This window comes from Nerophis ophidion, linkage group LG15, assembly GCF_033978795.1.
Source record: "Nerophis ophidion isolate RoL-2023_Sa linkage group LG15, RoL_Noph_v1.0, whole genome shotgun sequence".
Lineage (NCBI taxonomy): Eukaryota > Metazoa > Chordata > Actinopteri > Syngnathiformes > Syngnathidae > Nerophis > Nerophis ophidion.
Genome location: NC_084625.1, coordinates 7,105,422 through 7,120,585, shown reverse-complemented (window position 1 = coordinate 7,120,585; position 15,164 = coordinate 7,105,422). Strand labels below are relative to the sequence as shown.

General features: G+C 39.9%; 1 protein-coding gene across 6 annotated transcripts in view; it reads left to right on the top strand.

Moving 5' to 3' along the window:
* Window positions 1-15,164, top strand: part of pdha1b (pyruvate dehydrogenase E1 subunit alpha 1b) — a 37,980-nt gene that overhangs the window by 20,273 nt on the left and 2,543 nt on the right. For 3 of the 6 annotated variants that reach the window (XM_061921365.1, XM_061921364.1, XM_061921363.1), the window contains 9 exons: window positions 1,284-1,463; window positions 4,401-4,466; window positions 7,263-7,436; window positions 7,502-7,628; window positions 7,693-7,784; window positions 11,226-11,318; window positions 11,390-11,545; window positions 13,608-13,679; window positions 13,741-13,808. In XM_061921365.1, coding sequence (XP_061777349.1) covers window positions 1,284-1,463; window positions 4,401-4,466; window positions 7,263-7,436; window positions 7,502-7,628; window positions 7,693-7,784; window positions 11,226-11,318; window positions 11,390-11,545; window positions 13,608-13,679; window positions 13,741-13,808 — 1,028 coding nt within the window. The remainder of the gene's footprint in view (window positions 1-1,283; window positions 1,464-4,400; window positions 4,467-7,262; window positions 7,437-7,501; window positions 7,629-7,692; window positions 7,785-11,225; window positions 11,319-11,389; window positions 11,546-13,607; window positions 13,680-13,740; window positions 13,809-15,164) is intronic. The other 3 variants (XM_061921368.1, XM_061921367.1, XM_061921366.1) reach the window with 1 other exon arrangement.

Genomic DNA, 15,164 nt, shown 5'->3' with positions numbered 1-15,164 from the left:
TTTATTTAATAAGATAGATAGATAGTACTTTATTGATTCCTTCAGGAAAATTAAAATAAGCACACAAGGTTGGTCTCTTCTTGTATTTTAGCCAAGTCCTTTACAAAATCTAAACATGGTAGCCTATTGGCTACTAAGAGCTAGCAGCTACACAACAGCTAAACACAATAGCACACACACAGCAGGTCTAGACAGGAGGAGGACAGAGTGTAGGTACACAGAACATCAGAGGGTCAAATGTGCGAGAAAATGAGAGCAGACAGTGTTGACAATGTTGCAACCTTGTGTGGGAACCGCAGGTGCAGAAACGCAAAAGAAGAATCCCTGTGGGATGCAGAAACTGTCAGAGAAATTTTCTGTGCAGTGTTCATATTGTTACTCAGCCAGCGTTTGTGGGTCTGATGGACCCGTTGCATTTTGTGGCTTTTTAATTTTATGTTAAAATACTGAACATATGTTTATTGGGATAATTTAGGGATAAACCAAGGTTTGTGGGTCTGATGTACCTGTAGCATTTTGTGGCTTTTAATGCCTCACAATCAAACACTTTTATGTTAAAATACTGAACAGAGGTTCATTGGGATAAGGTGAATGCAACGGGTCCATCAGACCCACAAACGCTGGCCGAGTAACATTATGAACGTTGAACGGAAATTTTCTCTGCCAGTTTCTGCATCACACAGGGATTCTTCTTCTGTGTTTCTGCACCTGCGGTTGCCACACAAATTTGCAGTTTGTGGCTTTTAATGTCTCACAATCAAACACTTTAATGTTAAAATACTGAACAGATGTTTACCTCATCCCAATAAACATCTGTTCAGTATTTTAACATCAAAGTGTTTGATTGTGGGGCATTAAAAGCCACAAAATGCGACGGGTCCATCAGACCCACAAACGCTGGCTGAGTAACAACAATATAAACATTACACAAGGGTTAATTCAGTACTTCTCCCCCCGACGCCACACACACACACACACTCTCTGGTGTGACTATACATAGTATAATTTGTCTATCAAAATGTCATAAGTACACCTCTGCATCATATTGCATCCCAGGTTGGAGCAGTGACTATGGAAGAATGTGACTTTATCAACAGAAATGTGTAAATAGTGTCATGGCTGAAATATTTTAATTGTAAACACAGCTGGCCTGGGCTTCTAGAAGCGTCACGCGGTGTGTGGAATCGCCGTTACCGTAGCCGCTGACTGACCCCCTCCTTGTCGCCATTGCTTTGGTAACCTCTCCAACCAGGCTCTCATTGGTTGGCTCCTGTGCTCCCCAGTTGCTGATTGGCCTGTCAGAGTACGTCAGTCTAACCTCCCCGGCAGCGCCCGACTCTGCACGGACGCAGCAGCGGCTGCCACCCAAGCCGCCGCCGCCACCAACACCGCCGCCGATAGTTGCTGCTAGTGCGAGCGCGGCTCACTTACCTAGCACGCCGGCTGAGCCGTTAGCCCGACCAGTAAGAAGTGGTGCCGCTTCCGTGTTTGCCTGCTAACTAACTCCATTGGTGTCCTGTTCTGGGAACTTTTTATACTCTTTTAATCAGAGGCATGTCTTTGAGTTGCATTAGCAGTCCTGGTCAAAAGTGTACATGCACTTGTAAAGAACATGATGTCATGGCTGTCTCGAGTTTCTAATCATTTCTACAACTCTTACCGTTTTGTGATAGTGATTGGAGCACACACTTGTTGGTCACAAAAAATATTCAATAAGTCTGGTTCTTTTATGAATTTATTATGTGTCTACTGAAAATGTGCTGGGTCAAAAGTATACATACACCAATGTTAATATTTGCTTACATGTGCCTTGGCAAGTTTCACTGCAATGAGGTGCTTTTGGTAGCCATCCACAAGCTTCTGGTTGGGTTTTTGACTACTCCTCTTGACAAAATTGGTGCAGTTTAGCTAAATGTTAGTTTTCTGACATGGACTTGTTTCTTCAGCATTGTCCATACCTTTAAGTCCGGACTTTGGGAAGGCCATTCTGAAACCTTGATTTAGCCACTCCTTAGCCACTTTTGACGTGTGTTTGGGGTAGGGCTGGGTGATATAACCTTTTTAATATCTATTTTTTTACGGCAATATCGCGATACATGATATATATCTCGATATTTTGCCTTAGTCTTGAATGAACACTTGATGCATATAATCACAGCAGTATGATGATTCTATGTGTCTACATTAAAACATTCTTCATACTGCATTAATATATGCTCATTTTAAACTCTCATGCAGAGAGGGAAATCACAACTAAGTCATTGGACCAAAAGTGTATTAATTAAAGTGTTATTAAGCAGTGGCACAAACTTTCATGGCGCAGTGGGAGAGTGGCGGTGCGCAACCCGAGGGTCCCTGGTTCAATCCCCACCTAGTACCAACCTCGTCACGTCCGTTGTGTCCTGAGCAAGACACTTCACCCTTGCTCCTGATGGGTGCTGGTTAGCGTCTTGCATGGCAGCTCCCTCCATCAGTGTCCGAATGTGTGTGTGAATGGGTAAATGTGGAAGTAGTGTCAAAGCGCTTTGAGTACCTTTAAGGTAGAGAGGTGCTACACAAGTACAACCCATTTATCATTTGTCATTTCAAAACAGAACGTGCAAGATTGTCAGAGACATTGTAAAACAAGCTATGAGTGCACTTTTGTGCATGATGTCACTAAGATGACATATCAAAACAATAATAAATTAAAGTGCACTTTTTGTACAGAACGCCACTACAATAGTTTAAAACAAATAAAGTGCACTTTTGTGCATGATGTCACACAAGATATTTCAATAATTGTCAAATAAAAAAGAGCTGCATAATAAGAAAGCAAATAGTGTATGTCCTTCGCTCTGTGGTAGGTTACTGCGGACATTATCTCCTTTTGTTGTTGACTATTTTTTTTCATACGGTGTTGATCTGGAAATATTTGCCTCTGCATTTTGTTGGTGTGGGCTTGTGGCGCCGAATGGAGATGTTGATATGCGGAGTAAGCACTCTTCATTCTCTAGCAGGTGACTTTTCATATGATGCTACATATTAGCAGTAATGCTACTTTTTGTAGCAACGCTTTAGCACCACACTTAACAAATTAGGGTTGTCTGTTCGACATATTCCCACTTGAAGCCAAACCTCTCCGCCAGGTGATGGACTCCCTGCTGTTTTTATTGGGAATTAATTCTTCCTTCATTTGTTACCAGATTCGCACCTTCTTTCTCTCGTATTACCGCTAGCACCACAGCTAACGTTACCCATGCCACTACCTCGCTGCTCCGCGAGGGCGTATACGTATGTGTCGTATGACATGACAGTATGTGATGTATGTAAGAAAGTGATCTTGCTGTCTGTGAGAAGGAGAGACAACAGAGTGGGAAGAGACTGTAGTGTAATGCCCGCAGCTAAAAGCAACTGCGTGAGAACGAATACTGCAATATCACAATGTAGTCATTTTCTATATTGCACAGAGACAAACCCGCGATATATCGAGTATATCGATATATCGCCCAGCCCTAGTTTGTGGTCATTGTCCTGTTGGAACATCCAACTGCGCCCAAGACCCGACCTCCGGGCTGAGGATTTTAAGTTGTCCTGAAGAATCCCCTTTTTCATTGTCCCATTTACTCTCTGTAAAGCACCAGTTCCTTTGGCAACAATACAAGCCAAGAGCATAATACTACCACCACCATGCTTGACAATAGGAAGGTGTTCCTGGGATTAAAGGCCTCACCTTTTCTCCTCCGAATATTTTGCTGGGTATTGTGGCCAAACCGCTACATTTTTGTTTCAAGGGGAGTGGTCAAAAATTCAAGCAGAAGCTTTTGAGTGGCTACCAAACACGCCTTATTGCAGTGAAACTTGCCAAGGGACATGTAAGCAAATATTAACATTGCGGTATAAATACTTTTGACCAAGCACATTTGGTCACATTTTCAGTGGATCCATAATAAATTCAAAAAAGAACCAAACTTCATGAATATTTTTTGTGACAAACAAGTATGTGCTCCATTCATTCTATCATAAAAAAGAGTTGTAGAAATTAAAGTTAAAAAGTTAAAGTACCAATGATTGTCACACACACACTAGGTGTGGCAAAATTTGTCCTCTGCATTTGACCCATTCCCTTGTTCACCCCCTGGGAGATTGAGGGGAGCAGTGGGCAGCAGCGGTGCCGCGCCCGGGAATCATTTGCGGCGATTTAACCCCCAATTCCAACCCTTGATGCTGAGTGCCAAGCAAATAATTGGAAACTCAAGTCAGCCATGACAATATATTCTTTACAAGTGTATGTAAACTTTTGACCACGACTGTATATCTTGTCTATTTCGGAAAACTATCAGGGGGACACTTAATAGGTGCAATGAAAGATTTATAAAGCGTGGACTTTGTATTCACTATATGTGTTCATTTGTGTGCAGGCTGCCAGAGTCGCAACTTCACGCTCATTCGCCGACTTCACACATCAGGCGACGTTTGACATAAAGGTGAGTCTCCTGTTTTTTTTTTCATGCTATTTACCAAGGGGCAACTCTCTGGGCTCACAGCAATTCGATCCAAAATCACTGGGTGAAGACTCTATTCAGAATCGATTCTCGATTCAAACCAATTCTCGCAATGTATTTAGTATAATTATTATGAAACTTTTTCTTAACAGGGTTTTAGGTTAGAAAAGCACTATTTGATTACATGGAGATGGCATTAGAACATTTTTAAAATTGATTCTCTAATATATTTTCAAACGAATTTTGAAAAGTATGAATGGATTCATAATCACTCTGAAAAACAATCGTGAATCGATTTTTTTAAATTTTTTTTATTGTATGTACCCCTAATAAAATCAGCTTCCTGGGGTGACTATTCCATTCAGAATCAATTGCTGATTCAAACCAATTCTCGAAATGTATTATTTGCTATAATTGTAATGAAACTTTTTCTGAACGGGTTAGAAAATCATTTTCTGCTTACATGCAGATGGCCTTAAAACGTATTTTTGTTAAAAATGTTTTAAAATGCGTATTTTTTAATCCTTTTGGATAAATATGAATCTGTTTAGAGTCGAGATGAATGAGAATCGCGATTTGTAAGTGAATCAATATATTTTTTGTATGCACCCCTAATAAAAGTCTGATTCCGATTGCTGGGGTGACTATTAAATTCAGAATCGATATTGGATTCAACCGATTTTTGCAATGTATTATTTGGTATCATTAAACTTTTTCAAAACTGGTTACAAGTTAGAAAAACTACTTTTGCTTGTATGGAAAAGGCCTTAAAACGTCTTTTGAAATTAATTATTTAAAAATATGTATGTATATTTTTGAATTAATGTTTTATATTGATTTTTGAAAATTAAAAACTTAAATTATGAATGAATAAGAAGATTAATTAACTTTTTTTGCCCCCCTAATGAAAATCTGATTACTGGGCTGATGATTCTATTCAGAATTTATTTTTAATTCAACATAATTTTCGATTCAAACCAATTCTTGCAGTGTATTATTTAGTATGATTATTATAGTGAATATTTTTCAAAACAAGTTTACAGTTTAGAAAAGCTCCTTCTGGTCGCATGGAAATGGCCTTAAAACGTCTTTTAAAATGTATTATTTAAAAGAATGTGTATATGTTTTAGAGTAAATGTTTTATATTGATTTTTGAAAATTAAGAAAATAATTTTTAATGAATAAGAAACGCAATTAAAATTAATCAACTTTTTTGTGCACCCCTATTAAGAATCTGATTCCTGGGCTGACTATTCGATTTAGAATTGATTTTTGATTCAAACAGATTCTCGCAGTGTATTTAGTACAGTGGTTCTTAACCTCGGTTCGATGGAACCCTAGGGGTTCGGTGAGTCGGCCTCAGGGGTTCGGCGGAGGTCAAAACATACCTGACGCATGGTCTAAATAAAAACTTCTCCCTGCAACAGCAGAAGTCAGACTGATTTGCTGTCTGTTTATGCACTGTGTTGGTTATGTTTGAACAAAGTGATGTTCATGCATGGTTCATTTTGTGCACCAGTAAAAAAAACATGGTAACACTTTATAATGGGGAACATATTCAACATTAATTAGTTGCTTATTAACATGCAAATTGGTAACATATTGGCTCTTAACTAGTCATTAAGTACTTATTCATGCCTTATTCGCCATGGCCTCATTATAACTCTAAATTAAGTCTTTGTTACTTAGAACAGTGGTTCTCGAATGGGGGTACTTGAAGGTATGCCAAGGGGTACGTGAGATGTTTAAAAAATATTGTAAAAATAGCAAAAATCCTTTATAAATATATGTATTGAATATTACTCCAACAAAATATGAATTTAAGTTCATAAACTGTGGAAAGAAATGCAACAATGCAATATTCAGTGTTGACAACCTGATTTTTTGTGGACATGTTCCATAAATATTGATGTTAAAGATTTCTTTTTTTTGGGAAGAAATGTTTAGAATGAAGTTGATGAATCCAGATGGATCTCTATTACAATCCCCAAAGAGGACACTTTAAGTTGACTATTACTTCTATGTGTAGAAATCTTTATTTATAATTGAATCACTTGTTCAGTTTTTAGTTATTTTTATTTATTTTCTTCCAAGTAGTTCAAGAAAGACCACTACAAATGAGCAATATTTTGCACTGATACAGTTTAATAAATCAGAAACTGCTGACATAGGGCTGCATTTGACTTATTTGTCTCTTTTTTTTCAACCAAAAATGCTTTGCTCTGATTAGGGGGTACTTGAATTAAAAAAATGTTCACAGGGGGTACATCACTGAAAAAAGGTTGAGAACCATTGACTTAGATATGTTCCCCTAGTGTCCAAAACCCTCTAAATTAAGTCTTTGTTACTTAGAATATGTTCTTCATACTAAAGTGTTACCAAAAACATAACTTTGTCTTGAATTTGTAAAAAAAATTTTTTTATTTTTCACTAAGAAGGGTTCGGTGAATGCGCATATGAAACTAATGGGGTTGGGTACCTCCAACAAGGTTAAGAACCACTGATTTAGTATAATGATTATAATGAATATTTTTAAAAACAAGGTTACAGTTTAGAAAACCTACTTCTAGTTGCATGGAAATGGCCTTAAAACATCTTTTAAAAGTGTATTAAAAATATATATTTATATAAGCACTAGCGGTAAAAGATGGATGGATGTATAAGTTAGAGTAAATGTTGTATTGATTTTTGAAAATTAAAAAAAACATTCTGAATGAATAAGAATTGCAATAAAGATGAAGCAACTATTTTTTTTGTACACCCCCTCTCCCTCTACAGAAATGCGACTTGCATGGTTTGGAGGAGGGGCCGCCAGTGAAGGCGGAGCTAACTCGCGAGCAGGGCCTGCAGTATTACCGCACCATGCAGACGGTGAGGCGCATGGAGCTGAAGGCCGATCAACTCTACAAGCAGAAAATCATCCGCGGGTTCTGTCACCTGTACGACGGACAGGTAGGGACGACACGCCCAGCTGATTTCCCGCACACACGCCGACTCTATGTTTTGGTCTCATACAGGAAGCGTGCGCCATCGGCATCGAGGCCGCCATCAACCCCACCGATCACCTGATCACGGCCTACCGAGCGCACGGCTACACGTACACCCGCGGCGTGTCCGTCAAAGAGATTCTGACCGAGCTCACAGGTGAGATGACGTCCACTTCGTTTCGTGTGTGTGCCCGACACGCCTCAACGTTGTCGCTCTGCAGGCAGAAAAGGGGGCGTGGCCAAAGGCAAAGGAGGCTCCATGCATATGTACGCACCCCATTTCTATGGCGGGAACGGCATTGTGGGAGCGCAGGTGAGCGCAGCAGCATGCACTGATGTTTTAAGGGCACCTGCCAAAATGGCTGATTCTGAGTCGCCCACCAAAGATTCAAAGCTCAATTTCTGGACAATAAGGCGCACTTAAAGTCTTTTTTTTTCTCAAAACTCGACAGTGCGCCTTTATAAATGTAAGGAATAACTCTGGTTGTGCCTACCGACCCTTAAACGATATTATTTGGTACATGATGAAATAAGTGTGAACAGTAGAAGGCAGTCAAACGAGATACGTGTAGACTGCAATATGACTCAAGTAAACAACACCGATGTTCCATTGAAAATATAAAACATTACACATGGCGCTCAAAAATATATCAAAATGTTTAAGTAGGGCTTTGGTAAGCTATGAAGCCACACCGCTTGATGGATTGTACTGTGCTTCAACATAGCAGTATTATTATGGTGTGTGTAAGGCAAGGGTCGGGAACCTTTTTGGCTGAGAGAGCCATACAAGCCCATCCATCCATCCATCCATCCATCCATTTTCTACCGCTTATTCCCTTTTGGGGTCGCGGGGGGCGCTGGCGCCTATCTCAGCTACAATCGGGCGGAAGGCGGGGTACATCCCGGACAAGTCGCCACCTCATCGCAGGTAGACAGACAACATTCACACTCACATTCACACACTAGGGCCAATTTAGTGTTGCCAATCAACCTATCCCCAGGTGCATGTCTTTGGAAGTGGGAGGAAGTCGGAGTACCCGGAGGGAACCCACGCAGTCACGGGGAGAACATGCAAACTCCACACAGAAAGATCCCAAGCCTGGATTTGAACCCAGGACTGCAGGAACTTCGTACTGTGAGGCAGACGCACTAACCCTTCTGCCACCGTGAAGTCCGCCATTCAAGCCAAATATTTTTAAAAGTATTTCCATGAGAGCCATATAATATTTTTTAAGGACTGATTACAACTAAATGCGTGCATTTTTAAGTAAGACCAACATTTTAGAGCATAATAAGTCTCATTCTTGTTAATAACATTGTTATTCGGAAGCTAACCAACAATAAATAAAATACTTCTTACCATTAATGCGACTACTTGAGCAGGTGCGGTAGAAACCGGATAAATGGATTAAAATGCATGAGAATGGTTTATATTTTGAACGTTTTTTTTGACACTGTGATTACCAGCGGAATTATTCATTACTTGCCGTGTTAAGCAATGTCAGCTAAGATTTATCTAAGAGCCAGATGCAGTCATCAAAAGAGCCACATCTGGCTCTAGAGCCATAGGTTCCCTACTCCTGGTGTAAGTTAAGATATTTTATCTGATGTTTTATTTCGCAATATTATGCAAAAGCAACTTTTCTTACCTTCTGGTACCTGCTGATCTGTATTTGGGGTCTGCATAATTTCTGAAAATTTGTACGCGTCCACCTTTGTTCGCGTCCCTGCCCACTGGGTGTGAGTTTTCCTTGCCCTTTTGTGGGTTCTTCCGAGGATGTCGTAGTCGTAATGGTTTGTACAGTCCTTTGAGACATTTGTGATTTAGGGCTATATAAATAAACATTGATTGATTGATTTGTAGTCCGTGAAACATCGTAGTCGATAAACTTTTTCTTTTTGTCCATCTTCTTATTATGAGACATTCATCCCACGCTGTTGGCATTTGTAATATAAAGTAGTGTTGAGTTCTTACTTATCTGTCAGTAAACTCGCCATGAAAGCGCTAAAACATACCGGTGTAGTGACTTTACATCATTCACCCAAGGAACTTTAGTTTAATTGTCGGACGGTTTTTCACGAGACACATTTCTGGCGTTGTTTCCGGATGAGGAGATGCTGCTCCGTTATTGATTGAAGTAAAGTCTGCATGTCATTAAAACAGTTGGCTCCATCTTTTGACACGTCTTCCACTCCCGTCTTTGCACGCTACACCGCTGCAACAAAGATGACGGAGAAAAGACACTGTCGAAGGCGAGCCACGTAAATAAGACTCCCCACAAAAAGGCACATCCTGAAGCGACTGTCAGAAAGCGGCTTGAAGATGATCTGTAAAACATCATCTATGCAACATTTTGACCAAAGAACCACCATTACATGTTATGTAGACCACAAGGAAGTCTTTTACATTTAGAAGAAACTTATTCCTTTTAATGCACCCTATAATCCGGTGCGCCTTTATATATGGAAAAAAGAGGAAGTCACCTGAAATGGTTTTCACTTCACAGATGTGCTTAAAGCTCATCAAGATAATGCCAAGAGTGTGCAAAGCAGTAGTCAGAGCAAAGGGTGGCTATTTTGAAGAAACTACAATATTAAACCTGTTTTCAGTTATTTCAATCAATCAATATTTATTTATATAGCCCTAAATCATTGATTCACCTTTTTTTGTTACGTACATAATTCCACGTGTTCATTAATAGGTTTGATGTGACAATCTACAATGTAAATGGTCATGAAAATAAAGAAAATTTGTAATATTATATCATTATATAGCATTATTTTACTCCGTACTTATTCTTCCAGCTTGTGCACATTGTTATTTTTTGTACTTTACCACTATTTTTTTGTATACCGTAGCTGTGTTGTTTTTATTATAGTCAGGCATGAGATTTTTCAGTCTATAGTCGGAAATCCGTCTACTCTGTGTAAAAAAATAAATAAAATAAAATAAAAATTTAAATATTTTTTTTTCGGACCTACAATGTGTGTTTAAAATCTTGATCCGTCTCTTTGCCATACCAGCAAACAACTACGGTTTTCCCGTAATGAGTGCGTTTGTTCATAATCCAGTGGTTAAAAAATACGGCTTTCCATTAAAAATTATTCACTTAAACAACGAAGCTACGCAGCGAAGCAACTCCACGTGCAGGGGACAAAATATATGGGAAAAATAAGTGATGATTGGTAGGTTTGCGTTTAGGAACATCCATGATTGGTTGGTTGTTGACTATGACGAGTAACGATTGGTTAAAATTAGGGCAAAATATTAGGGACAGGGCAATCGTAGGCAATATAGGGCAGGTCATGGAACCAGGGAGGGTAATCACAACCGACATCCCAAATGACAATGAGATGTGTTTGTGTATGTGTGTGTATGTACTTATATATATATATATATATATATGATAGCATATTCTCTCCTATATATTGAGAGAATATTCTCATATATGTGTGTGTGATAGAATATTCTATCTCTCTATATATACAGTATCTCTCATATATATTGCAGAGGGATTCTCTTCCTTAGATTTTTCTTTTAGCGATGTAGCCGACATCTCGGAAACCCACAGTGCGTCTACTTGTCCCTCCACCAGGGCACTGTCCTGCATCTGTCTCTGTCCTATTCTCAGTCTAGTTCATGAAGTGTCTTATTTTCAGTCTTGTTCCTCAAGTTCTAACCACGTGTCTGTGTAGTGGCCTATTTGCTAACATCCTGCTGTAGTCCTCACAGAACCTTTCTTGTGTCACATAGGTTCCGCTGGGTGCCGGGGTCGCTCTGGCCTGCCAGTACCAAGGCCACAATCAACTCTGCGTGGCGCTATACGGCGACGGAGCAGCCAATCAGGTAGTGGCTCACTCAAATGCACCAAATCTGTTTTACAAACAATCAAAGTGCTGGTTTCTGTGCGGAAACAGGGGCAGATCTTTGAGGCCTTCAACATGGCCGCTCTCTGGAAGCTGCCGTGCATATTCATCTGCGAAAACAACAAATACGCCATGGGCACGTCAGTGGAGAGGGCGTCGGCCAGCACGGACTACTACAAGAGAGGCGACTACATACCGGGAATAAGGGTGAGGTCCGTTAATGTGAGGGTTTGTTTGGGAGGGGTGCGCTGGGGTCCTGGGTCACGGCTGCTGCAAGACCGTGTGCTGCGGCCGGGCCTCTTTTGGACCTAGATTATAACAGGATGCCATCAGCGCGTCCTGGCAGTTACAGGTGTGAGCATATACCCAGCTGCCTGATGCTCATGTATGATACTGCACACACACATTCTTCTACTTCTGACCTTCTTGAGACCTCCGAAAAATGCCTACCTCTTTAAGACCACCCTTTCTACATATATACAGATTTGTATTTGCAACAATAATAATATATAGTGAAGTGAATTATATTTATGTAGTGCTTTTCTCTAGTGACTCAAAGCGCTTTACATTGTGAAACCCAATATCTAAGTTACATTTTTAAAGCAGTGTGGGTGGCACTAGGAGCAGGTGGGTAAAATGTCTTGCCCAAGGACACAACGGCAGTGACTAGGTTGGCAGAAGCAGGGATCGAACCCAGAACCCTCAAGTTGCTGGCACGGCCACTCTACCAATCGAGCTATTGTGTGCGTGTGTACATACTATGCATATGTGTGTGTGTGTGTGTGTGTGTGTACATACTATGCATATATATGTGTGTGTGTGTACATACTATCCATATATATGTGTGTGTGTGTACATACTATGCATATGTGTGTGTATGTACATATATATATTACCAAGTATGTAAACAATGGCTTGATCCTTCTAACATTGGGAACACTATAATAATTCTGCCCACGTTAATCCACATTTAACCGCTTCAAGATGTTGCTTAGATGAAATAAAATGACACAACTTTTCTTCTACATATAAAAAGTGCAACATTAAACAGTTTCAAGTCAACTCATCATGCTTAATTTATTACAGCACTGGGGAAACATCTAGTTGATTTTTATTATGTAAATGTTATATTTTTATCAACATCTGATAGCATGGACCCTGCCATTCAAAACTAGGCTGCTACATTACTAATGATTCATGTAACTATAGCTGAAAATTCATCCCTGACCACCATGGAGTTCATGTAGGCTTTATGATGCACTTACATTATTTTATACACTATCAGAGACAGAAACTTTTCATTTAATATAATGTCCTTTTTTGCTGCTTCAACACCTCAATCAACACTGTCCGTAACACGCACACCGCAAAATGAATTAAAGTTACGCTAAAAGCTAACCAGCCTCACCTAAAGCCAGAACTGCAGTTTGTTTCTAGAAGGTCAACGGGCTCATAGGTCAACTACTTTCTAAACATCCCTATCTGCTCGACATTGACACAGAAGCCCTGACGACATGCGCTCTGAATACACATTGCTGATTGGCTTTGTATGTAACCAATCAGATGGTTGTGTGGGAGGGACAATGCAAGGTGCTGTGTACAGACACAAAGGCAGAACGGAGCGGAGCAGCTTGTTAAGACTTTAACATAGGTGGCTGCTTCATATGTTTGTGTGTAACTCGTTTGGTACTCCTCCGCACCGAACCGGAACCCCCGTACCGAAACGGTTCAATACACGTACCGTTACACCCTTTATATTTTTATATATATATATATATATATATATATATATATATAAAATACCATGCTATGCCCGATTGTAGCTGAGATAGGCGCCAGCGACCCCAAAAGGGAATAAGCGGATGGATGTGTATATATATATATATGAGTGTGTGTGTGTGTTTATATGCAAATATAAAAAAAGTAAACCTTTTTTAGTTTTTAATTTTTTTTGTAATAGGTTTTTAATCTTCATTATTTACTTCAAGTTAAGTATGTCTCAATATAATTTTTTTGTATTTTTTATAAAATTCGACCAACGGGCACACACTTGTTAATACATATATTGGCCAGAGGTGGAACACTTTTAAAACCTACTCACAGTCCATTTGAACATTTTTTTGAGATTTTACCACCAGGGGATGTCATCACTTGTTCACACCTTCTCATATGGAAGCCACTTTTCCTTGTTGATGTCTCAAGAAGGGTAGAAATACAAGAACACACACACGATCAGGAGCAGCTTTCCACAATGTCTTGTGGCCGGCAGGTGGACGGGATGGACGTCCTGTGTGTGAGGGAGGCGGTCAAGTTTGCAGCAGACCACTGCCGAGCCGGAAAGGTAACGGGCCCACTGATTGGCGTGTAGGAGGAGCTTGTGCGGTGACTGCTTTGTGCTTTAGGGTCCGGTTGTGATGGAGCTACAGACTTACCGTTACCATGGACACAGCATGAGTGACCCGGGGGTCAGGTAAGTTGTCCTCGTGAACCTAGAGTTTGGCTATAGAAGGGTTTTGTATCAATAATTATTGGTATTTTTATGAGCTATCCTGGGGTTCTTAACCTTTTTGATCTTAAGGCCCAACTTTTCCACTATGGAGGAAAACCCTGAAGTATTACCAGTGAATTAGTTATTTTATTTGTGATTTTAACCATATTAAACAATATACACTTTACCAGGCCTACTCAGTGAGTGGTTAGGGTTCGACCTGAGATCGATAGATTGTGAGTTCAAACCCCGGCCGAGTCATACCACAGACTCTAAAAATGGGACCCATTACCTCCTTGCTTGGCACTCAACATCAAGGGTTGGAATTGGGGGTTAAATCACCAAAATGATTCCCGGGCGCGGCCACTGCTGCTGCTCACAGCTCACCTCACCTCCCAGGGGGTGAACAAGGGGATGGGTCCAATGCAGAGGACAAATTACACCACACCTAGTGTGTGTGTGTGTGTGTGTGTGTGTGTGTGTGTGTGTGTGTGTGTGAGAGAGAGACAATCATTGGTACTTTAACTTTAGAATCCTTGTCAAGTGACATGGAAACATTTTAATCAAACAAAAATATTAGCAAAGCTTATGTCAGGTTGATTATGAAAATAAGTACTCATTAAATACACTGTGAAAGATTTAAAAAAAAAAAATTGTGCTAAAATGAATCTAAACTAAATAGATAATATGAATATGTTTCTAACATAAAGTGCAAATGTAAATAAAGCTTCACCACTTTAGTCATCATTTTTGTGCTTATGAAACTTTTCTTTGACTTAAGCTCCAGACTTCTTCTCTTTGTTTGATATTGTCATTGCTGCTCCAAATGACGGAAAAGTGTATTACAACTGAGTATCACGGACCACAGCTGAGAAACAGATATTTCTGGCAGACCTGTAGGGGTGCTCACGGCCCAACAATAGTTAAAAAAAAAAAACACTGACCTCTGGAAATAAGGACCAGGAGACGTATATAATAAATGTAAACCTTTTTATGTGAAATGTAACCTTCCTCTGATTATAATCCCCTCGGCTATCAAGGCAGAAAGTAAAGGAAAAGTCAATCAATGGGAAACAATGTAAACAAAATTGTAAAATCACATTGAACACTTAGCAATAACTTTTTAAAATGAAGGTGCAAAAATATGTCAAATGCTTCATTAACTGTGAAAATGCAAAGAAAGTGTAACCCGAGGACTATTTTCTGCAGGTTTAGTGCCAGGAAGTTAAAGCTGTGTAACATTTAATTTGGTCTGTTATCATACTTGCCAACCTTGAGACCTCCGATTGCAGGTGGGGGTAGGGAGGCGTGGTTGGGGGCGGGGGTGTGATTAAGAGG